Source organism: Pituophis catenifer, unplaced genomic scaffold (assembly GCF_029215685.1).
Source record: "Pituophis catenifer annectens isolate HBS135680 unplaced genomic scaffold, rPitCat1.0.hap2 SCAF_1, whole genome shotgun sequence".
NCBI lineage: Eukaryota > Metazoa > Chordata > Lepidosauria > Squamata > Colubridae > Pituophis > Pituophis catenifer.
The window spans coordinates 223,814,912-223,841,448 of NW_027256881.1; the positions used below are offsets into that span (position 1 = coordinate 223,814,912).

The following is a 26,537-nucleotide window of genomic DNA, read 5'->3' on the forward strand; positions in this document are numbered from 1 at the left end:
TACACGTTTTCTAGTTGTCTCATCTTAAAGCAGAACGGAATCAGTTAATATATGAGAGGGCTGTTGAATCCTTGAATCTTTATATTTAAAACAAAAATTAAATATCCACAAATATATCTGAATTTGCTCCACTTGCCTGGTTTTACCTCATGCTTCAGTCTTTCAAAATTTGAATGTTACTACTTTCTTCAGAAAAGGCAAGTCTTTTTTTCTTTAGCAAACTATCTGATTCACTTTTCTTTTTCAGACAATTCTGCTTCAAGTACTCGTTTCAATTATGTAGCACAGGGTAGTTCCCAATTTATGACTATTTGTTTAGCAATGGTTCGGAAATTAAGGCAACCTCCAAAAGAGTTATCTTATGACTTAAATTTACACTTACAACTATTGCTAACCATCACAACACCCTCCATGGTCACGTGATTGCAATTCGGGCATTTGGCAACCAGCTAGCATTAACATGCCAGATGTGGCATCCTGTGGGTCACATGATCACAATTTGCAAAATGCTGAATTCACTTAATGACCTCTGTGACTTGACTTACAACCACTATAAAAATGAATGTAAGATCAGTCACATGATGACTCAACTTATGACCGCAAAAACTTAGAATTGCGACTCCGGCCATAATTGTAGTTGTACATTGAGAAGTATCTACAATACAACTGAAGCAATACTATTATTTTACAATAGATTAGGAACTATTGTGTTAGCCACACAAATACAGAATAATCTGAATACAATTTCACAGAGGAAGGTGATGATTTTTCTTCTCCTGATCTATACTTCCTGTTTTACTTGTTTTTTTTTAATTTGATTGGTTGGTTTATATACGGTCTTTCCTTGAGGAGCTCCAATTTACATACATAGCAATTTCTCCTCCTAATTAAACTCCTGAGTTCAGGGACAGTTTTTTCCCCTCATGCCATCACTCACTCTGCTGAACACCTAATCCTCACAGTATTGTTTTATGTCTAAGTATATTTACCTATGTTTTATGGCTGTAGTGTTATTATCCTTCTCATCTTCTCTACTACCCCCTCTTATTGGTATCATATTATGATTATTATTACTCTGTTGCTTTGCATATACATTGAGTGTTTCTGTACCGAAGACAAATTCCTTGTGTCTAATCACACTTGGCCAAAATAAAAGTATTGAGTATTTTTCCTCACAATAACAACATGGTGAAGTAGGTTAGTCTGAGAAGAAATGACTTGCTCAAAGTTATCCACTAAACTTCCACAGCTGAGGATGGACTTGAGAGAGGCTCGCCCTAGACTTTGTCTAACACCTTAACCACCACACTTTTCAGAAAAAGCTTCTGATGATTCTGCAAACAACTAAAAATTGTGATAGTCACAGCAGCTTCTTACAACCTGGGGCTCTGAAGGGGTTAGACTTCAACTCTACCATGGCTAAAAAATAATGGGATGCTGATGTCCAGTGCATCTGAAGAGTAACATATTACAGATTTAAACACTGCTTCTCAAAACAAGATCAGATTAAAGAAAACTATCCTGTACCAGAGACCTTTTAAATAGAGAGGGGTGGAGATGACTAGGGTATAACCGATCTTCTAAAGTTGAAGAGAACTTGAATTTTCTATTCCTTGAGGACTAGGGGACAAGGTTTGAAAGCAAAAAACAAGACTCTTTGGAGCCACAACAGTCAAAAAATGAGACCTCAAGTTAATGTTTTTTTTGGGGGGAAAGCCTATCCAATAGATAAATTGCTCCAGCAGCAGCAATTTGAGACTTGATCTCCAACTCTCTCACCAACAATGGGCTCACCAGCCTCAGATATGGATGCATCAGCAGCTCCTTTCTTGTGTAGTCCCCACACTTTCCCCCTTCTCTTTAGGTATCCAGCTCAAAAAATCAGCTCTTTCTCTACCTGGGCTTAAGTTGATTAAAGTCTAGTCAATGTTGAAGGGTGGGGGAGTTTGTATAGGCCTCCTAGGGATAATCCAGCAGTTTTCTTCTCTAGTTTTCTTTTTGCCAATCATTGAGCTTTTTGCCAATCATCTTTTTTCTCTATCTTCTTCCCCTTCTTTTTCAGAATAGTCTTGATACTCAGCAGGCACTGAGTCGGCAAATATTCTCACAAAGAAGCTGGGGTTTTCCCTTCACCACATATCCAGAACCTCTACAAATGCTGAAGTTTCGAAAGTGCAATGGAGTGATATACAGATATTAATAGGTTTAATTATAATTGAAGACAATGATCAATGGCTGCAATAATCAGTACTAACAATGCAGCTACCAAAGCAGACATCAAGAGGAATAAAAATTGGCTTTCCAAATATTATTGGGCTCCTATTGTACTTCCTAATAGACTATACTGGTTAGAGATGGTTGGAACTGAAGTTCAATAATACATGGAGGGCTCTGACCCGTGCAGTCAATTGATTTCTCCAATTATTAACACTATTTCACTACATTCAAGATCACATCCTTTGTTTCTGACATCAGACAGCCAGGACATCAGAAAGGACTTTAAAGATTTTTGGATTATCTCTTAGAAATGCCCTTTGGAAGACATCTCTGAAACTCCACCGATGGCTGACAAAGGGTTATTTTCTTCCTGTCAAGAGATGTTTAGGTGTGTTATGATTGGTCTTGCTATCTTTTGCTCCCAAAGGATTATTCCAGGTTCTGCTAGCATCTTCTATCGTTTGCTCCTTGTATTTTTCTAAACACTGTTTTTCAATATTTGTTTTAAAAACTGTTTTTCAAAATTATCTCTAGCCCCTCAGAAAAAGAAGCGGGATACTTAATGAGGCTACAGAATTACTTATAAATCTTCTTTAATTAACCTGAACCACTTCATATTGTGTGTCACATGAAGAGCAAATGTTGCCATGCTGAACATATTAAAAGCAACCAAAATCCATATTAATTCAATATCTTTAAGCTAATTAGAAAAGCCTCTGAAGTCTCCAGAATTATTCATCAGGGGAAATCCTTTTGTAAATGAAAATCCAAAACAGGACACTAGAAAGGATTTTGGATTGGTATTTTTAATTAAGAAAGCTAAAGGTAATTTCCAATGGTTTTTTTTTTTTAAATCAATGTGGGTGGCATTAGCTGGTCAATGAAACATCATAGAATGAAACTCCAGATGAAGGATATACATGGCATTCAGAAAGTACCATATTTTTCGGACTATAAGACGCACCTAGCTTTTGAGGAGGAAAACAAGAAAAAAAAATCTGCCTCTGCCTCCCAGCAAACAGCCTGGTCAGCTTCAGCACAGCCTGATTTAGCACGAGTAGCTGATTGGTGGTTGGATCTGCCTCCCGGGATACCACCTATCAGCTGTTCCAGGCTGCGGGAATCGCCACTGCCCTTTGTCACCGTTGCTGCTGTTGCCTATCGCCACCTCCACAAGCCTCATTTTTGGCCCCCGTATGTCCCATTTTCGGCCTCCGCACGCCCCATTTTCAGCCTGTTCCAGACAGGAGGGATAGGTAGCAGCAACGATCCCCACTGCCTGGAACAGGCTGAAAATGGGATGTGCGGAGGCTGAAAATGGGGTGTGCAGATAGGCGCCAGCGGCGATAGGCAGCGATGGCAGTAATGGGCAGTGGCGATCCCCACAGGCTGGAACAGCTGATAGGTGGTATTCCGGGAGGCAGATCCAACCGCCAATTAGCTGCTCATGCTAAATCAGACTTTGCTGAAGCTGACTAGGCTGTTTGCTGTTTGTTACAAAGAGGCAAATTGCTGGGAGGCAGAGGCCAAAGGGTGGGGGATGGCAGGTGGGCAGAGCTTTGGCAACATTTGCTGTATAAGACGCACAGACATTTACACCCACTTTTGTGGGGGAAGTGCTTCTTATACACCAAAAAATACAGTATTCAGAACCCCTTCACTTTTGTCAATTTTGTTATGCTGCAGCCTGATTCTACAGTTATTGAAATTAATTTTTTTCCTCATTAATCTACACTTGGCACCCCATAATGCCAAACTGTAAATTTTTAATAAATTTACAGACATTTCTAAAATTCTGTTTTCACTTTGTCATTATGGGGTACTGAGTGCAGATTAATAAGAAAAAAATTAATTTCAACAACTGTAGAATCAGGCTGCAGCAGATATAGCACTCTGACACAAGAAAAATAAATGTATGCAAATTCCCATGAAAGGTCATGGACAGACTCAACCAGAGTTACAGATGCAATCGTCTAACAACACAGGCAACTGAGATGGACTGGCCAAACCAAGACTTTCACTGAAACTATCAATCTGACACTAATTCCCCAAACAATGGTCTTGGAGCCAGTCACTCCCATTCAGCCTAAATTTTCCCAGTGTGAAGAACTGCCTACCTCCCAGAAGAAAGGGGGAATGTAAACGTGATCAAATACAACAGAAGGGAGAATTGGAAACACTTGATTTCATGGTACTGCATCACTTTCAATTCAAAGTAACCTTCCCTGGTATATAAAATAGCCAGATGGGAAATCTAATTTTGACTTTATGTTCAAGTATAATGAGGACCCATGGAATCCTGTTCTAAATTGATACTTTCAAGTAAATGTTCCCAGCGGATTAATATAAATAAGGTAATATTTCTGTTCGCTTTTTAATTTAAACATGTTTTATTTCAGTAACTATTACATATTAAAAACATACCAATAAAGAAGGTTTACTTTTATTAATGAAGTAATTAAAAACCCAAAAACGTCTTACAAGACTTTTCACTTACATACATGCCCTTCAGTTCACTGGATGCTTGTTGGAAAGCTGGCATCATTCTTTTGCAAACTCCACACCCTAAGACAAGATATAAGGGAAGAAATAATTACTCTTAAATTTATCTACAAAGTAAACTCCATGCAACATGCATGCATGTGATTGTAGAATGAAGGGCTCTTCATTAACTGTCATGGATCATAATTACAGTGACCATATGTCCTTTATTATAAAGGACATTCTTTCACAAAGACGTCCTTTAGATTTACTTTTCAAAAACTCACTTTTGTCTTTTATTCTGGACATTTACATTTTATTGTACAAATAGTACGACTTAATGCACAGCCTTTTACTTTGTGTTAAAATTATGGAAATTGAGTTGCTTTAAAAAAATGTCCATATATTATTTAATAATATATTTTTATTAAAATATGCATTTTTTAAAAGTTTATCTTAATTTTTGATTCCTCAATCTCTTTATTTTCCTTTGTAAACAAAGTTACAAACATTAAAAAATATTTTATTCTTATGAACCGTTTCAGATTTGCCCCTTTTTCAGGTTTATCCTTTATTTTTGTCCATGAAAATATGATCACCATAATCATACTCTACCATGGCAGCCTAGTGCACATTCATAGATATTTTGCAACTTTCCTGTTCAATGGGAGACCTAGAACCTAATTCTTTCTGCTCCTAGTCTTGCACCTTAACCAGTACACCACACTGGCTCTCATACTTCGTGTGTGCATATGTTTTAAAATGCATAAAATTATTCCTGACTTGCCAAAATTATTCCCGAGTTAAGCATTTCTCCTGACCTTTATATACCCAAGTGTTCAGCAATCAAAAACCTATTTCATAATATTACCTTTCTTAGTTTAATTCCAAATGTGAAGTGAAAAGATGGATTAGAAACTTGGGCATGAATCTATGTGTATCAACGCTATGCTATACATTGAATGAAATTGTTTTTAGAAAAATCAATTTAGAGTGCATGGGGGTATTAATGTAGCACCTATCTGCAACTTTTTGAAGTAGCTGTATCTTTTCTGCGGCTTGCATGACAGGCCTCTTCAGCTGCTGCAGTAACTTTAAAGAATTGCAAACCAAATGTTTAATTTGTATCCTGGACATTTTGAGGAAATGTTTTAGAAGGAAATCCAAGGTCTTGCACAGCCCCAACACACACATAGATGGTTAAATGAACATGTGATCTTTCAGAGAAATACAAGCACCAGCCATGTTCAGTATTTCTATCCAAAATAACATTTGCACAGCTGAAAATAACCAGTACAAGGAAAACATTTGTAAGGCGGCTAGTAATTGGTAGCCATATTTGAATACATTTATCCTTAATTGTAGCAATTTTCAAAGCTTTTAACTATTGCACTAGTTTTTCCGCCAGAACTATTCCCAAAATTTTAATTACTACTGTTTCAATTAGCTTCTTGGAATATTACAATAGTAAATTTAGCAGCTAGAAACAGGAGCCGATTCAATGTCACTGTTGCATCGATGTATAGAAATAATGATCAATAAACCAACAGCAGGACTACTTGAGAAAAACTGTTGGGTTCTCTTCCTATTTTCTTTAAGAAAATTAGACCTTTTGATTTGAGTAGTTGGGGTTGCCACCAAAAATAGGGCAATCTGAGTTCAATTCTGCTAACACTAACGCTAGAAAGCTGCAGATCTATATAGTATAATTTACTGGAATATAGTGCCACTGAATATATTCATGGTCAGTTTTAATTGTATTTAAAAATATGTTTATAGAAATCCCTTGTAGCATTCTATTTTTCCTTCCAGTTTGGAATTAGAAGATTAGAGGAGTTTTGCAGAGGTTCTTCAGCTACAGAAATGTCTTATGATTAGTTTACTAAGTGAATATTTGAAGTTGCAATAAAGTCAGTCCCAGAGGAGATGTAACCTTTAGAAAGCAAAAGTCAGACTTCCTCCCAGATATAATTTTAAATATAAGATAAGGTTAAAGTCATTTAGACAAGCAAACTAGACAAGGCTCTGGCATGGGATCTACCTTTTACTGATAAAGAGTTTCAAGATGTTTAGCCTGGAAACGGTCCAATACTGATATGGGTATTTTCATACTAACCCAGGTCAGAAAACGCTAGCTATGGGAGAGGATTCTCAATCTGCTATGATAGTTTTATATACTGGAGGAGGAACTACTGAAGCAGAAGAGTTAGACCAGAGAGGCTGTTTATTTCACCTGCACCCATTGGTACAAAAACACGGTGAACTTCATGTACCCTGTGATATACAATTGGTTCATAAAAGCAGAATTCCTAAACTAATAGCAAATATATACAGGACCTTAAAAAAAAAGAAACCATGTAGCTCAAAATCAATTAAGTAGTTGGAGTCATGGATGCATAGAATTTTATTTTCAGAACCATTATTTGTATTAGCGATATTTATGCTGTTTTTAATATACTATTGATCTGTTTGCTCCAGTCTATTCATCTTGTTAATGTTTGCTGTATAATTGCAATTTCCTTTCTCTGTATATATTTGTGGGTTTGCGCACACACATATCCTCTTGTTCCTATTTCAATCTGCTGACTCCATGCCTAAACAACTTAGGGTCTACTCATGAGTTCTCAAAGCTTATTTGATTAAAAAGGAATTTAGCTGCAGCATTTTTCATCATATTAAGCACAAAGTCCCAGTGTTACTTTGATTACTAAGGAGCAGCAACCTTCAAAGAAGACCCTCCATTAGTCTCTAAAAGCTTTTAATAGCAGAGTCTGAAGACAGATTTTTCATTAAAAGAAGGGGCAAAGCCAAGTCATCTGGCTGCACTTGTTAGAAACTGGCTAGTTATATATAGTTAAATAGCCTGAAGGACAAGACAATGCTTCTAAAATCTAGGAATATCAAATTAAGTGTTCTGTTTTTTTAATGTTAGGTGACTTAAATTCAACTTTTGAAGATGAAGATTGGCGATGAAGATCAAACTGGCCCATGTTAAATAAATAAAGCCAGTAGAATTTCGCCAGCATTTCATGTAAAACACTTCATTGAGTTGGATCCAATCCAGATTTCCTATTTTGTGAGTGAAAAAACATTGCGTATGAAGAAGTCAACTTAGTGAAATTGTTATACTACAAGCTGGAAGCTAATGCAGGCAAAAGGGAGAGATAATTCCCCCCCCCATTTCCCACACCTCCAGCACTTGGCATCTCTTCCAGTTTTGCTTCTTAGTACTATGATTCCAGTACTGTAAGGGGAGAAGGTAAAATCCACCTCCCCATCCTGCCCACAGAAGCATCTGTTTCATGGAGATCTATTTCACTTAGTCTTAGAACATAGAATAATAGGGTTCGAAGGAACCTTGGAGATCTTCTAGTCCAACCTCCTGCTCAAGCAGGGGACCCTATACCATTCTGGACAAAGCCTGTCTAATCTTTTCTTAAAAACCTCCAATGATGGAGCACCCACAACTTCTGGAAGTAAGTAGTTCCACTGATTGGTCTCACTGTCAGGAAATTTCCCTAGGCTGGATCTCTCTTAAACAACCTTCCACCAGTTACTTCTTGTCCTGCCCTCAGGTGTTTTAGAGAATAGGTTGACCCCTTCTTCTCTGTGACAGAAGTACTGGAAGACTGCCATCATATCACTCCTCGTCCTTCTTTTAGTTAGATTAGACATACCCAGTTTCTTAAATTGTTCATCTTATGACTTAGCCTCCAGAATTTTATCTTTGTTGCTCTTCTCTGAACTCTTTCTAAGATCTCAACATCTGTTTTATATATTGGTGACCAGAACTGGACGCAGTATTCCATTTAACAGTGGATCCAACAGTATTCTATTTAATACTATTACAGAATCAGAAACACCAGAATCTAAAAATACTTGGGAGGAGAGATTCTCCTTCCCCCCCAAAAATGTACTTTTTGAACGTACATTTGAATGTACCTTTTGAATGTATCCATAAAAACAACATAGAGTTATAAAATCATGCTGCGGAAACCTGCTTAGGGGAATGCCCAAACTGAATGACTCAGATATACTATGTAAGAAAGTAATTCATACTAGAAAATAAGTTTATTTGCTAGTGAGTAAAAAAGAGGAAGAAGGCTTTTCAATATCATAGCCTGAAGGAATTATTTATAAGACTAAAGCAAACATTATAACTTCAACCAACATAAAAACAGCGGTCAATTGCCATACATGCTGTGAACCAGGAAACAGCCAGGCTTTTCTGAGATAAATCTAAAATTTACAAAGAGCCTGCAGAAGTTTCAGAGAACAGTATTGAAGAGTAAATATGCATGAAAGACAAATATGCTAGGTCCTAGAAATAAACAGTATACCGAGAGGATTATTTTAAGAGCTTATCACCTTAAGGAAAAATTGTGGCTTTTTCCCTTTTTACATGGCATTGCAAAACAACACCATTCCACACATATACAACACAATTCCCCATATATCCAACAACATGAATTAATTTTAATTCTGCTAGTTCCTGGCTCTCTTGATAAATGGCTAGAATGCCACTGTATTCAGCTATGACAAGATAAAATCAACCCTTGCAGGTAAATAGCATCTTGAGGCGCAATGTAAATATATTATGTAGCATCTTCATAACAATGCAAAGTATTTTTTCTGAGGAACACCACATATATATTTAATACAGTTATGCATTCACTTTCAGATTTATTACAACCTGATTCCATACTTCTTTTTTTCCCTTTGCTACAAATTCATTTCTGGAACTTAACAAAGTTACCTGTTTAGTAACATGGGGTAATTCAAGACTTGCTAGCAGAATATAAATGATATGCACTGATAAAATGGAGAGATCTCATTGACAGTGTTTTATATTACTGAAATGTAAAGCAGCTTTTGCCAAGCTGGTATCTTCCAGATGTGTGTAGACTGCAACTCCTATCATTCTTAGTCCAGAAGCTGGACATAATGACTGTCCTTGTTAAGAAATTTGATGTAAAATTGATACGTTTCCTAAACATGCAACAGAACTATACAACAAGATCGGAGCCAGAAATCTGGTGTGTATTAAGTAGCACCAATGTAGTCAGGGAAAACACAACCATTATTTGTTGTGACTTTGCCAATTTCATGTATGGCTACAAAAGAAATTCAAATGAGATTATCATTTCAATACATCCTGAAACCCCAGACTTCCTGTCAATACCATATAACTTTTCAAAAAGGAGATGTAGAAAGAATTAACTTCTCTGATTATTTGCAATTCAAGAATGTGAGTTACTTTGATTAAAGAATATTATGAAACACACTCTCAGTTTTTCTAAAAATAATAATAGGCTGATAGAACCATGAAACATATGTTCAATCATTTTCCTAGGGAAGATGAAGCTGAGGCTTTAATCTTCAGGCCTATGTCAAATAAAAAAAATTGGAGATTACCATCTTTTTCGAAATATAAGACGCACCGGAGTATAAGACACACCTTAATTTTTGGGGAGGAAAACAAGAAAAAAAGAATTCTGCCTCTGCCTACCAGCATCAGGATCAACTGCGTCCTCACTTTCACTCGATTTTGAAAATGAGCAGCACAGATCTTTTTATCCGTTTAAAACAAACCCTATCACTCTACACACATTTAACTGGAATGAGTGGGGTGGGGGATGATTTTCATGGAAGAGAAAAGGAACTTGGCACTAAAGGCTCCGCTCCCGAGATGCCATCTTCCTACCTATAGCCATAGGCATTGAAAGCCTGGCTTTCTTCCTTCTTTGGCCTGGATTACGGTACCTTTCTATTTTATAGGGAGCACGGCTTTCTTTCCCAGTTACTCAGAGGCTTTGGTTTAAGGTGGTGCTGCTTTACACCGCCCTCCTCCTCTTCCTGCAAGTGAAAGGCTGGAAAAGAGGGCGTCGATTACTGAGATGTTCTTTTCTGGAAAACTTATCAGGGTGCTCCTGCAATCCGCAGGGACTACTCACTTTCCCTGAAGAGACCCCTCGCATGCTCTGGGGGGGGACGTTGGGGCACAGCCTGAGGAACGAACCTCTTCGGGATGGTCGGGGGGGGCGGAATCTGCCTGGCGGCTTTGGCGAACAAGACGGGCTCCACAGTTCATGGCTGGTCCCCCCTCTGGCCGCCCAGCGGGCAGCTCAGGGCAGACAATGGCTGCAATGACTTCACTCCCCAGCAATGTGAGGAGTCACTACCGCTGCCGCCGCCTAAGCCCTCTCCGCACCTGGGAGCTGAGCGGGATCCCCTAGAGTGAAACGTCCCTCCTTTCCAGCCACCGCTGGCCCAATTCCCCGATGCAATTTGCAGAGCTGTGTTTCAGGCGGCAGCCAGTTCCCCTGCAATGTGTATCGGGGAACCGGGAACCATTTTTGGATTCAGTAAGGAAAGCTTCTTTGGGTGGCAGATCCGTGATCCCCTTCCCGATTTCAAAAACGGGGCGAGGCAAAAAAAAGTGCATTGCGTTTCAGGTGGTGGATCTGGCCATGAGGAAAGAGAAGGTGAGTCTGCTGAGGAGGAGGAGGAGGGTGTGCGGCTCTGCAATGTACAACGGGGAAGAAAGCATTTTCAGGCGGCAGTGCTGCGATCCCCTCCCCAAATCCAAAAATGGTTCTCGGTTCCCCAGTGCACATTGCAGGAGAACTGGCCGCCACCTGAAACACAGCTCTGTGAATTGCATCAGGGAATCGGGCCAATGGGCAGGGGTGGCTGGAAAGGAGGGATGTTTTGCTTTAGGGGCTCCCGTTCGGCTCAGCTCCTAGGCATAGAGAGGGCTTAGGCAATGGCGGTGGAGGGTCCTCACATTGCTGGGGAGTGAAGTCATCGCAGCCATTGGGGAGTGAAGTCATCTCAGCCATTGTCTGCCCTGAGCTGCCCACTGGGCAGCCAGAGGTTTGTTCCTCAGGCTGTGCCCCAACCAGATCCCTGCCTCCTGGAACTGCCCAAAAATGTCCAAAGGGCGGGGGCCTGTGGGTTGGCAGGGCTACATTCGGACTATAAGACGCACCCAGATTTTCACCCTCTTTTGGGGGCTAAAAAGGTGCATCTTATACTCCGAAAGATACGGTAGTTTGGCTTCCATTTATTCATCTTGATTATAATTGGGAATGAAGATTCATAAGGGCTTTTTTCCCCTTCTGATAAAAGACCCCTTGTTACACCATGAGTACTACAACAAAGACAGGCAGGATGTTTGGTATCATTAGGATCAGAGTTAAGGAAATGAATTCTGTGATATATTTTTGACATGCCTGCAGTCCTAGATCCTAATCACAATGAAAAGCCTTTATTTCTCATGGAGGCTATCAGCTAACTGAAGAAAAAGATCTCCATCTGGCCAGCAATAGTAAAGTAGGTTATTCAACACACCATCAGGCACAAATGTACCTAGATTAAAAAGACAAATATGTCCACCAATTGAGTTTGCCTGCTGGTGACAGGATCCATGCAGCATTTTTGTCAGCCTTACAGCTGTAGCTCATCACTGGGGGGTTTTTTCTATATTTTTTCCAACTTCCTAATTTAACCCAAAACACTGAAATTTCCAGATGGTCTCTAATTCACATAGGCATCTTAGATTACATAATCTAATTCATGTAGGCGGCTGAGATAATCTTAGGTTGGCTGTTACCTGATAAATTGGCAGGAACAATTTTTGTGTATTTTTACTGGAGGAACAGGGGTGTGGCAGGCATTACTTCAAATTTGAGAAGGCAGAGATTAGGAAAAAAAATCTATTGAATAGCTACTGCTGTTGCAGGGAGCTCTCCAAGGTATCATAGTATTTATTTTTGATGTGTTCTCTTTTAAAATGATTGCTGGTTGGGACAGGATATTATTCTCTTGACATGACCAAGCCATTTTAAGAATGATGGCAGGACAACATAACTGCAGATCCTTAAATTACAGCAGGAGCAAATGGATATTCGAAGAAAGTTTACTATATCTAAGAATAGTCTAAACACATTGAAAACTTGAAATAAATGTGCAAGATCCACCTGAAATTGAGTGTTCATTTTTTTGGTATAATTTTAACAGAGAAAAAGAGTAAAAGAACATCATTTGAAATATTTTTATGCTACACTGCTATGTTTGTGGTGAATTCTGGAATAAAAACAGGAATGAAGAATATCAAATGCAGAGTAATGAGCAGATAGTGAAGGCGTGCTGTCAGTTCTCTATGAACAAATGGAATAATTTAACAGAGGTACACAAATATCAGTAAGGGGGCTGCCAAATTTTTTAAAATATTGTATTACTCACAAGGGGCATAGAACATCAGCAGAACAGGTTTATCTTCTTTCTTCAGAAGTCTTTTCAGTTCCTTAAAACCAAAAGAGAAAATAAAAAAGATGAGATTTAAGAGTTTTTACTCCACACATTTTAGCTAAGATTCCAACAACTATTGGAGTCATTTGATAGTATTGCCAAATAGTTTATGATCTGATTGTTACCATTAAATCGTCAATTAAAAATCTACAAACAAATGGTTGTTTTTTTTTTTTTAATATCAGCTAGGGCTCAAACATTTACTGAAGCTTTCCACACTTAAAATTTCTTACATTTAAAAGTACAACCAAAATATGCAACCAATTCCAAGATTAGAAACTTCATTGTAACCACTGCTAATGTTTGCTTTCAAAGTACTGTTAATAAGAGTGTCCTAAAACCATTCTTGAGGTCTCCATATAATCAGACTAGCTGGATAAATCAACTAAGCTTACTATTACCTCAATATGATCTCAATGTGCTAGTACTACCTGTAAAGATTTTTATATTGATGCTGAAAAGATGTGGATTTGAATTATGGATTACTATGCCAATTTAGCAGTCTAGAAATGTAAGGACGGAATGCATTGGCCATATCCAAGTAAGCATGTAAGACTTATGGACATAGTTTACAAAACTCAGTAAACCATTTCTATCTAAGGGTTATATTTCATTTGAAACTTATAGTTTAACTCCTTAAACTTAAGAGTTTAACTCTCTCTCAGCTATACACATCAATAGGATCTGATGTTGATTGCAATGCAGCTCTGCCTCTTATACACATTATGAGATATCTGAATTCATATACACAAGGTGTAGACCATGCCTCAAGACAGGGTGATGCTATATAATCTCACTCATATAGCTGTCTTGTTATATTCTAATATTTTATTGATGGATAAATCCAAAACATATCGAAGAGTTGACTTTGCACTTGTATTTAAGACACTTAGATGATTGATAAGTTTAGAATTAGCTCTTAAAAACACAACAATGAAATTTAAAACCATGATATATCAAATAACCAACTGTGATAAAGTTAAAAATAATTCAGTCTTTAAATTGGCTACCTAGGTAGCACCTCCACAATTGAGACTTAATTTAATTAAAGATCATAAAAAAGTCCTTAGGTCTTGTCAGTGGACCAATACTATATACTTCTTGGATTAGAAGCCTTGACAGGCCCATTAGTCACTGCATTTATTATCTGAATATTTGTCTTTTGCAAATTTTATTAATATTGTATTAATTGTGAGATTTATTGTTTATTGTAAAATTTATTTGCCATAGAAGTACTCTTTGCTTAACAACCATTTGTTTAGCAGCTATTCAAAGATACAACAACACTGAAAAAAGGGACTCACGACTGGTTCTCATACTTATGGCCATTGCTGCATCCCTGCGTCACATGATTGTGATTTGAGTGTTTGGCAACCCTCATGCATTTACGATGGTCACAGCATCCCATGATCATGTGATCACCCACTGCAAATTTCCCAGTCAGCTTCCCACAAGCAAAGTCAATGGGGAAGCCGGTGGGAAGTTGCAAACTGTGATTACATAGTGTCTTGCTTGACAACCACAGTAATTTGATTAACAACTACAACCAAGACTGCTGAAACTGCTGTTGTAAGTTGGTGTGGTCATAAATTTTGCTTAATGACTGCTTCACATAGTGATGGAATTGCCAGTTCCAATTAAGTGTAGGGTTAACTGAGGACTACCTGTAAATTGACAACTTCCTAGCATATTTTTAAGACTACATTTCTTCCCTCTGTGATTTTGTTTTGATTCTTTGTTTCCTCAGCTATACAGAGAAGACTTTATGGGACTATAATTTTATTGAAATACGTACCGTTTCTACTTTCTCTTGCTTTTCATCTTATTGTTCAACAAAAATCAGAACTGATAATTTAAATTGCTAATGTGCAATTCACACGTAGTGGGAAACCATCATGCCCTATATAAATAAATTAAAATAATTTGGAAGCTTCTACGCAGTGGATCCTTAACTACACAGAAAACTGTCATCAGAAAAAAAAATACTTCTGATTGTAAACTAATCTGTTTTTCCTGTGACATTATATTTTAGCAAATAATGTGTTCAGACATACAATAGGTAACTGTCTAATGTTGCCTCATTTTTTGCTACCATTGTTGAAATATTATACAGTTCAGAATTCAAACATATTCAAGAATCATGGTTTGTTCAATGCTGAAAGCAGAAAGTTCTAGTCCTACCCATGGACCCAAGAAGGAAGAGTATAGGATCCAAAGAAACTCTGCTAAGATAAAAGTGTTGATATTATACAGACCATAAATATATATTATTCAGGGGCTGCCATACAGCAGACTACAACAAACATTATTTTAAAATAAGATTAAGAATCTCTGGTTGATGATTGTATATTCAGGATGTTTCTCAAATTCTTTTTAACAATGCAATTGAATAGAAAAAATACCGTATTTTTTGGAGTATAAAACGCACCTTTTTCCCCCTTAAAAGGGGGTGAAAATTTAGGTGCGTCTTATATACCGAATGTAGCCCTGCCCACCCACTGGCCCCCATCCTTTGGCCTGTGCCTTGCAGCAGTTACCTCCTTGCAAGTAAACAGCAAGAAAAAACAGCTTCAGCATAGGCTAATTAGCACAAGTTGATTAGATTGCCCACCCAACTCTCAGCTGATTTGCTCTCAGCTGTTTTGCGCAGGGCTCTGCTGCTTGCTGCAAAGAGTGCAGGAGCAGTTTTTTTTTTCATTGTGCTAATCAAGCTAGGCTGAAAACGAAACTGAAAGTAAAGCAGGCTGTTTGCTGCAAGGAAAAATTAGGCAGAGGGAGATTTCTTTTTCTTCTTTTTCCTCACTAAAAAGATAGGTGCAAACATTGGGAAATTTAGGGCAAAAGAGGAGAGTTCAAGATTTTAAAACACAAAAGAAAAAAAGGAGAAAGAAAAAGGCAAAAATAAAAATGGGATGGGAGAAAAAGAAATGAAAGAGAAAGATGTTATACATATTTAGAATTGAAATATGAATAGTAGTAAGAAATAAATGGGAAATCATGATTGTAAAAATGAAATGAATAATAATTGGAATATTTCTCTTTGTATTTTTGAAATTTAGACAATGATAAGTTTTTCTTTTTTTTTTAGAAATATGAATAAGTATAAACTGTAACAATTGAAATACCTTTAATGGTATATGGTGGTGAAAGTAAAAAGGATTAAGTTGTAGCTTGGATAACAGCTAGAACATTTTTAAATTTAATTAGGGAAATTGTAATGATTGAAATATTTTTAATTATATATTGTGATGAAAGTAGAAATGATTAAGTTGTGATTTGGAGGATTATATGGGCAAAACTATTTGGGTTATTGGGAGAGTTTAAGATGTGAAAATGAGTAACATAAGGGGAAAGCTCTATTTAACTAGGGAATTGTAATAATTGAGATACTATTAATTGTATATTGTGTTGAAAGCAGAAATGGTTAAGTTGTGGTTTGGAGGAATATATGGGGGAAATTATTTGGTTTATTATTATTGGTAAATATAATTAATTGATTTGTAAGAAATTGGATTGCATGGAAATAATTGGAATATTCATGTTCATATTGATTAATATACAAAAAAGATAGTTATATAACTAATTGATTTATATTAAAATGTTGAATTTGTATTAAACAACTGTATTACATAATTACATAATTAACCAATGTGAGGATGGATATAAAAATAGATGACAATGGGAAGGGGTATAATATAGAATAGAAGGGAAAAATTGAATTTGATTAAGATTAGAGATGAGGATGAAGGGTAATATTGGTTTTTTAAAAAAATAGATGAGGAATAAATATGGCAAAAAGGAAATATAGAAATTATAAATTTAATTGAAATGATTAAACACTGTTTAAATTTGTGAACCAGCCAAATACTCTGTTCAAAGAAAATACATTGTATGTTTGTATGTGTGTTTGTCTAAAAAATAAAAAAAACTTTTTATAAAAAAAACAAAACAAAAAAGGTAGGTGCGTCTTATACTCCGGTGCGTCTTATACTCCGAAAAATATGGTAACTTGTTTCCTTTAACCAGAAACCAATCCAAGGTAATAGGAAGACATCATAAGGGGTTTTTTTAAAGCTACCACAATGAGAAAGGCAACATTTTAAATTGAAAATAAGCCCTAGAGAACCTGCAACTGAGAACAGAAAGGTGAACATTAAAAATTAATCTTCTGACAAATGTGAATGCCAAAGTAACTGTTGCTAGTACTGGAATGAAAGCTAAGAAACTGAAATGACTATGAATACTAGCAAGAGAGTAATCAATTAAAATTTAAAATTGATTAGAATGGAAAGAAAAATAGACACTAGGGAAGGATCAGCAAATACAGCAATGTTAGGTTTCATAATAGAGTATAGAACATAATAGAATATAGAACAAAATTAAGATTGCATGAGTTCATCTAAAAATATTCAGTGCCCTTGCCAAATTTGTCCATATTAAATACCAAAAACTGTTTCCTTTAAAGTCAAAGAACTTTCTAATGACCCTTAAGTAGATCACTAGTCCTTCAAACCTAGAGGTGAGGGATGCTTCTCTACTTCTATATATTGGCTGTGGTTAACACCAGAGTTTTGAAAAACAATACAATTTCAGCATTCTGAGAACCAAACACAGAATACGTATATTAGTGCTTAGTTATTTAAGAGCAATTGAGACACATAGTAAACTTTTGGGGACTATCTGGACAAATGGGTTACACTTTTAATTAATTTTGCTTCATGCATGACTTATTTCAAGCATCTACAGCAAGTCATTTATTTTACAATCTATATAAAAGTATTCAGAGTATCCCTGGGTTCCCAATCAGTTAACAGTTTGATTGATCATTTCTAGGAGAAAGAGATTTAGTGTCTGCACAACAGTGTAATACTTTGTATCAATACAGGAAACTGTCTTATGCTATCAGATGGTTAGTTGATTGAACAATGGTGTTGCCTTCGCTGAACATCAACAGCTCTCCAAGGTTTCGGAGGTATGGTAGCCTCACCCAACCCTATATAGAGATGCCCCACGTTGACTGTGAAACATTTTTCATGTAGTTTTGCACACTTTTATGCATTCTCCAAATCTTTCCTTTCATCTCAGTCAGAACCTACCAATCATTTGGTTAGGCTTTGTCCATGCAGTATCATTAGCTAGCAAGCTATTAAACTCCATAATCCCATGCTAAAGGCGTTAGTGCATTTTATACCAAGACAATTAGAAGCTGCAGTTTTCAAGGACCATTCAAGTCAAAGAAGCCAACATAAATTTAGTCACTCGTAGTGGCAGCTCAAGATGAAATATGCTTTGGGGTAAGATTCATGCATTATCTTAGCAGATTCTGAAATAAATCCATAGCTAGCATGAGATGGTGCCCAATCAGGGTCTCCTTTCCTATTCTACTGAACAAATAATTGTAATTTAGCTTGCAGTGCATTCAGTTTGCTAAACTAGCTCTCTAAATATGACAGAATAAAAATGTCCATTCCTGATATTTATTTATGTTTCTTTAAAATGTCCTCTAATGTTAATTACAATTCAAGGGAGCTTACCTTTTCACTGTCAATATGGGCAACATCTTTGGCTTCAGGATCTTCCTCCCACAATGGAGCTCCTTCAGGATCCTTTAGAAAGGCAACCAGTGACTAGAAAAAAAAGACAGCTCTTTAATCAGAACTAAATAGATCTGTCAAATGCTGTCTTGGTCTTTCAGACACTAGAAATAGAAATATTTGGCTTGCTTTTCCAGTGAAGATTTTTTTAAGAAACGCTGTCCCCTGATATGTTTCTTTTTAAAAACAGATTCAGAGTATTGGATCCAATCATGGCATTTTCAGTAAATTTTTTAGAAGAATAGATTAGAATTGGGAGAAGGCCATGCTGAATACTTGTCTGCCTGCCTGCCTGCCTGCCTGCCTGCCTGCCTGCCTATTACACCACCAAACTCATGTGACTCTGGACAGTTTACAATAAAAAGAAAGAAAAAGAAAGAAAAGCTACTAGTCACTATAGGTCATCATCTTGTGAGACTGTTTTGAGGGAAAGGACAAAGGAACGTAAACCTCTACAGTTCCATGGTGGAAAACTAAGATAAAAATTGAATGTTGTACAACAGAAATATCTGGTTACTGAAAGACTACAAATTGTCCAATGTATTAGAATAAAACTTGACTATTTCTTATAAACTGAGCATTAAGTAGGACTTCAGTCTCACTAACCTATATCTCAAGATCAATGTATACATTTTATTACAGACTTAGCATATACATCTTTCTCTATATACGATATAGTTGTGTGTCCATTTTTTAAATTAAATGTTCCATCATTTATTTATTAGATTTATGTTCCAACTTTCGTTTAGGAGCTCAATATGATGTACAGAGCACTCTCTCCTTTTTTTCTCCCCACAACACTATGTGATAGGGCTATTAACAAGAGTATCTCTAGGACATAAGAGAGTCACAAAAGCTTTTTTTAAAAACAAACATAGATGCCATGGCCAAGTATTCTCCGTATATCTATTCAGTGGACCCTAAAATCATGAAAACAGATGGGAATTAGCAATTGTAGAAAATGGTAGAATAGGAAGGCTATGTTTTGCTTCAAAATAAGATGTGGTTTGGCTCCTTTACCAATCTTGTTTGAATGTATGATATTTTTGGTCTGTACTTTTGGCTTGAATTTAGGGTGTGATGTTTGATTTATCTGTACTTTATAACCAGCATGCCTATTCTTTGGATAATGTGTGCAATCTATGTTGCTCATTTTAATTTTTTAGCAACGGATGAAAATAGTGGATAGTGGATGGAAAGTTTTATTTGTGTATTCTCACTGGTCTGCCTTGGTGGAAATGCATGTTTTGTAACTGATTGCACCATTTTGTAAGCCTGTCCACAATACACGTGCAAGGTTCCAAGTGTTACTCAGTCCCCCAAAACAGTGTGGGGTGGGAAGGCATGGTGCTGTTTCAATCCAATGTATACAAAGTATGACAAGTTACAATGGCTTCCTTTTGTCAAGGTTCCGAGTAATGAATCCAACCAATTCAGCAACTCTTGACTTTCAGCTTTCTCAAATTTTGACACAAATGAAAATACTCAATAAAACTGTTCTCTGAGAAAGCTGAAAGACTCAGAGTTGCTGAATTGGTTGGGTTAATTACTTGGAACTTTGACACCCTTCCTTCCTTCCCTTCCCTTTCTTTTCCTTTCGAACAAAAACTATATTCTGAGTATCATTCATGTGAATGCAGGGAGTCCCATCCAGTTATTTAGATGCACTGCACACACCCTTTGCCGTTCTCTGCTTATCCTCAGCTTTATCAGTATAAATTTTCCTTGGGGCAGTCCTGAGGGACAGGGAGGAACTAATCTTTCAAGTGTTAAAGAAACTGGCTGCATTATTTAGCTTCAGAAATGCCTGCATACGAAATCCATTTGCTAGATTTGGGATCTTTAACATAGAGGCCACAAACATTTCTCTTGGGATTCCAGCCTTCTTGATTATTTTAAATAAATCCCCCTTTAATGTAAAAAATAACTAGAAACCTAGCATGTTAGAAAATTCCCTGTATTCAATATAAACAGAATTGAAAAAGATTTCATTCCTGGAGTTACAGCAGAAGAGACAGCATGTTGCTGTTTTCTCAGTTTACTATTATTCCCTGATACTTAAACTTATTTTAAAAACAATGGGAGATCTAAAGCCAAGGTAGTTTCTACAATCCAAGGTTTATAAAGCAAGCTAAAAGCTGAGGAATTAAGAAAAAACCGCTGTACGATTCCTTTCTGATCCAACTAAGAGGTATGATTAGGATGGGACAACTATTTAAAACATTTAGATTTTGTGATTTCCTTCCTTTATTAGCAAGTCTGCACATGTTAATATCATAGCCTTATGGATATTTACTCTCACAATCACATCCACTTCAACAGTGTTTCCTCAAATATGAAAAGAAACTCAGACTACATATGTTTTTTTCCATAAGGTTCCACTGAACCTCATTAGCATGCATTCTGTTTCAGCCAAACTATTACATTCAGAAAATTTAAATTCTCTATCAGATTGCCAATGTAAAATGGGCTAGTTTCTATATGTGGAAAACAATAAAGACTCAACCCAGATTCATATAACTATGATTGTGGGCAAGTTCCTCCCAGCCCTGACCTTACTAATGGGAGTCAAAGCATTGAGTATCTATCTTCTGAGTTTAATGAGGCAAGGGTAACATCTCTTTCACCTTTCATCAAATTGGTTCTGCAGTCTAATAATCTAGGTTTATCACAACTTCTAGATCTTGTTTTGGGTAACTTAAGAAAAGGGGACACTGCTTAAGAAATCATTTTCAAAAATTTAGAAGAAAGCTTATGCATTCATTCAGAGGAAACTGCTGAATGTTTGAGAGGAATCTCCACTACTCTTAGGCATAATCTTAACATGTGTATAAAACACCACCCTGGGCTGCAGCAGAAGAAAGAAAACATGTTTGAAATACAAAAGAGCATATGTGGAGAGCTTTGTTTGTTCTTGCTGATTTGACACAAAATGAAGTGTTGAATCTATTAACAGTTTAAAAACAGCATACACAAATTAAAAGCAGGATGGCTGGAGAGGATTCTCTTCAGAGGGAGAGAGATTTCAAAGTAAAATAAAAGTTTGATCCTAGAGTAAATCATATAAAACAAATCACATTTTCTAAGCAATCTCTGCTGAGTTATTGAAATAACTGTTTTTGTCTCTCCGTTACTGATAAATATACAAATTGTGAGCCTGAAGGCAAGGAATTATTGCTTTAAAATTGGTAATAACAAACGTAACTGAAGATTCTAATGTGAGTTTTAGTGTCTTTTATCAATAACATGGACAATATTTTCTCTGGAGCCTAAATTTTAGTGTCTTCAAAATTTTATTTATGAATTAGAACCTGTTATCACTGAATAGCTTTCCTTAATGTCCAGATATATATGGATTGCAATGTTCAGAATTCCAGTAATCTCAAAGAACAGCAGGTTGCAGAGAGCTGACATAAAAGGTTGTAAAAAAAACAGAATGCATTGAAATCAGAAAAGGTGACTGCTGAGCTATTTTTGTTTTTATCCACATGTACAGAATAAAAAAGGGAGGAACTTTAGCATACTGCCCACCTGCATCATACAGGACAAGATTAAACCTTTTTTTTTTCAAAATCAAACAAATTTTCGGACTAGAATATTATGTAAATTGAATAAGCTTGACTTAATCTGCAGAATCTCTTTCTCTCCGTGAATAAAATCTGAAATTCAAAAGTTAACAATATAGATATTGGTTGCTTAGCATTAGCAGGACAAGACAGCTTTAAGGTTCAAAGAATTCTTCTACTCATACAGCAGTGGCAAGATTTCACCATGGGTGAAATATAAAAAGAAATGCCTCCTGGTAGGCATAACTGTCATATAATTTTGCAGATGTGCTCATCGACACAATTTAACAGTTGTTATGGAGTCTAGATAATTATTTCAGGAAGGTTCATTCTTATTTCTGTTGAACAATCATTAGAAACATTCTGGATGCTACTTATAGCAGAAGAAATGTTGGAAGCTTGTTTCAAGTGCCAGATAAGTAGTCCCTGTATTTTTTTTTCAGCTGTATATTTTCATGACCTTGATTTAGGCAAAACACTTCTGTAGCAGCTTCCATTAGTTCCAGTAAGGGACAAGTTTTGGATTGCTTTTATTTTTAAGGACCTGTGAACAAAACTTGTGGACTTTGTTTTGGACCTGGAGGATGGCTGTATTAGTTGAGGAGAATGCTATATCTAAGCACTACGTAGTCCCTACTTGGCTTTTGCCTAGGTAGTAAGTGTTTGCTAAAAAAATAGTTCTCTTCTCTTTCCGAAAAGAAGTTCTTTTTGATTACTGCTGGGTTGGGTATTTCTCCTCTAGAGTTGCATGGTTAAGCCTTAGCATACATTCTGTTTTAGAATATACGTAAGTAGTCCTTGCTTAATGAATGAACATTCAGCATTCAGCTTCCATTCAAAGTTATGGTTACATCAAATGAATGGTACTTAAGTCCAGTTCCCAAGATCACATGATCAAATTTCGAGTGCTTGGCAGCCCACCCGCACACTGCAGGGGTACTTCAATTCTTCACACTTACCTATCTCATCTCTGACCTTTTGGCTCCCCTGCCCAGGCCCTGCCACACACAACTGATTGTCACCATCTTCTGGCTCACTAGGCTTTCTTTTCAAGGCTGCTTGTGCTTTTCTCCAAATAGCACATGTAGTTCTTGCAATGCTTCAGAAAGCCTTCAAGAAAGCTTCTGAGGCTTCACAAAGCCCTGCAAGAAGGCTACTCCTACATTCTCCAAACTGCATGCATCATTTGTAATGGTATGTGGGAATGGTATGCCTCTTTGGAGATGGGGTGGAGATGCTGCCTAGGGAGCAGTCAGATATAAAGAGAGCTTAGCCCGCAGCTGTACAGTGGGCAGAACAAATGGTTCAAGAGGGACAATCCCTAAGTTCTTGGGTTGTAAAGGAGATGGAGGAGAATTGTATTTTCAGACTTGCAAGATTCTATTAATGTACCTTTACAGTAAAGTAGAATTGGCTTATTTGGTCAGGTTTTATGTCAGATCTATCTGGTAAAGCTGACATCGTTCTTGTGATGCTTTGGAAAGTCTTCAGAAAGCAGCAGGAAGAAGTTGGCTCTTCCTCCTGTCTCCCAAGGTCATTTCCACATACATTACAGCCTATCTGAATAGAAGCATAAGATCATTCAACAAGCAAGTCTACTGCCAGACAGGAAGTTTAGAACTGTTGCCTGGTCTAAATGAGCAGCATGAAAACGATTCTCTTCTCCCTATAGGAACCACTGGGATAGATCCATGTCGCTCATGCTGGCATAGGAAGCATGCTGTGGTCCCCAAAAGCCTGAGTAGTTTGGCTGGAAGGATCCAGGAGAAGGGCCTTCTCTCCCATTGCACCTGCTCTCTGGAATATCAGAGTGGGGTTGGCCCCAACCCTCCTGATCTTCCGTAAGAACCTAAAGACCTGGCTCTGCCAGTTGGCTTGGGGCTCCAATGGGGAAGCATCACAGTGGAGGGGGTTGATTGATTAACAACAGATCCCACCTCCCTCCCATCCTGGTCTTGCCTTCCCCATCTTTTAATTGGGCTGTTATATTTGGCTGTGCATAGTGTTTTATTAATGCTTTTATTTTTTATGATTGTAAGCCTTCCAGAGTAAGGTAAGATGGGCAGCCACTAAATTTTATAAATAAATACATAAATACATAAATAAAGTGCAGGAAAGAAAGTGGTGTGGCAAATAGGCTAATAGGAGGGCACTTCAAAATATGCATGTAAGAATATGTAACGTAAATGCCCCAAAATATAACTGAATATGGTGACCATATTGTGAATTCTTACCTGTTTTCATATACACAAAAAACTATGCTGAAAAACCATAACTTGTTATGTTTTTAGATCCATACATCATTTTTACTAAACATATTCAATGATACAATCAGAGTGCTAAAAATATTAATGCATAAAAATATTAATGCATTAATGCAGAGTGCTAAAAATATTAATGCTTTTTAACTATTTAAAAAATAGTTTAAAAGTTCAAAGAGTAACAGCTTTAGTTCTTGCTGGAGAGAATAAAATAGAACCCATAGAGATTTGAGCCATTCCATGACAATCTGTTTCATTGTTCTACACCTCTTACTCTTAGGAAACCTCTCCTGATGCCAATTAAAAACTACTTTATTGTAATTTTTTGTCCCATTTTCTGGAACAACTCTGAATAATTCTGCTCCATTTGCTAGTCCTTCAGATATTTGAAGGTAGCTATCATGCTCCCCATAGTCTTTACTTCTGCAGATTAAGAACATACTACATCTCTAAATATTCCTGACAAGTTTTTCCTTCCAGGCCCCTTTTAATCTTGTTCAGTTTCCCTCAGATGTGCTCCAGTTTATCAGTGTCCTTTTTAAAATGCAATACCCCAAATGGGATGCAGTATTCTAGGTATCGTCTGACAAGTACAGAATAGAGTAGAACAGTGGCTTTTCTTGATCCTGAGGCTATTCCTCTGTATATGCAGCCTAGGTAGCATTGACTTTTCTGCAACTGCATAAAACTGTCGCCTCATGTTCAGACTATGATCCACTGAGACAGGGGTCCCCAACCCTTGGTCCATGGCTAGTTGGGAACTGGTCCGCGCAATCGGTGGGCAAGCTCACAAAGCTCCTTTTGTGCAAGCAGCAGGCAAGCACACAAAACCATTCCCCTGCCCCCCGCCTCCCCGCTGCCGGTCCACAGAGCCAGAAAGGTTGAGGACCCCTGCACCAAAACACCCAGATTTTTTTCTGCATATGCTGCTGCTCACGGTGAAATAGGATTCCATTACTATAATTACCTACTGATATCTCTCTCCTTCCAGGAATTAATCAATTCCCCTTTCAAAGCTATCTGAAGTTTACGCGTATGAAGTAATTTATTCTGTCTGCTCTGAATCCAACAAATGTTTGCAAAAGCAAACACCCGCTCTGTTCTCTTTATGCACTTTGCAATTTTATAAGCTGCTTTAATGTTCCCCCTTGGTTAACCTTATTTTTTCAATATAAAGGAGAGTAAATACTTGAGTTGCCCATCACAAAGCTGCTTCTGTAGCCTCTGTATGCTCTTTTCTGCACTTTTTCTACCTTTTAAATGTTTGAAAGATTAAAACATAGGTAGAACATTTCATAAAAACATAGAAAACTGAAGGCAGAAGAAGACCTAATGGTTCGTCCATCAAGTCTGCCGTTTTGAGTTATTATTTTAAAAAAAAGTCAGATGATGGACATGTGTTTTATCCTAAGCATGTTTAAACTCCATTACTGACAAGTAACCAGTACCTCCCCTAGAAATTGATTCCAAACTTCCACTACTCTTTCTGTGAAGTAATACTTTCTAACATTACTTTTGAACTTCCCTCCTGCCAGTTTGGAGTTATGCCCCTGAGTTCTTAATTTTTGCTTTCTGGAACCTTATTCACACCCTTAATATATTTAATGGTTTCAATCATTAAATTGAATTCTGTCCTCCAGGTTGTATATACTCAGTTCCTCCAATCTCTCCTGATATGATTCGTCCCTCAGACCTTGTACCATTTGTATTGCCCATCTCTGGACTTGCTCAATCTTGTCAATATTTTTTTTTTAAAGTGAGGTCTCCAGAACTGGACACAGTATTCCAAATGACTTACATGAGCGAATAGAAGGGGAACTTAACAAATTTGCAGATGATACTAAGCTGGCAGGAATAGCTAACACCCTAGAAGACAGGCTCATGATCCAGATGGATCTTGACAGACTTGAACACTAGGCCCTATCTAACAACATGAAATTCAATGTAGAGAAAAGTAAAGTCCTACACTTAGGTAAGAAAAACCAAAAGTACATATATAGACTGGGTGAAACTAGGCTTAATAGCAGTGATTGTAAGAGGGATCTTGGAGTCTTTTAATGGACAACCAGCTAAATATGAGTCAGCAGTGTGCAGTGGCAGCAAAA

At 37.1% G+C, this 26,537-nt stretch overlaps 1 protein-coding gene across 1 annotated transcript in view; it reads right to left on the reverse strand.

Annotated features, from left to right (window-relative positions):
- Positions 1-26,537, reverse strand: part of PDIA5 (protein disulfide isomerase family A member 5) — a 217,491-nt gene that overhangs the window by 83,910 nt on the left and 107,044 nt on the right. Inside the window, exons 6-8 of the mRNA XM_070957085.1 lie at positions 18,546-18,638; positions 12,946-13,006; positions 4,715-4,782 (exon numbers count right to left, since the gene is read on the reverse strand). Of these exons, the coding sequence (XP_070813186.1) occupies positions 4,715-4,782; positions 12,946-13,006; positions 18,546-18,638 (222 nt within the window). The remainder of the gene's footprint in view (positions 1-4,714; positions 4,783-12,945; positions 13,007-18,545; positions 18,639-26,537) is intronic.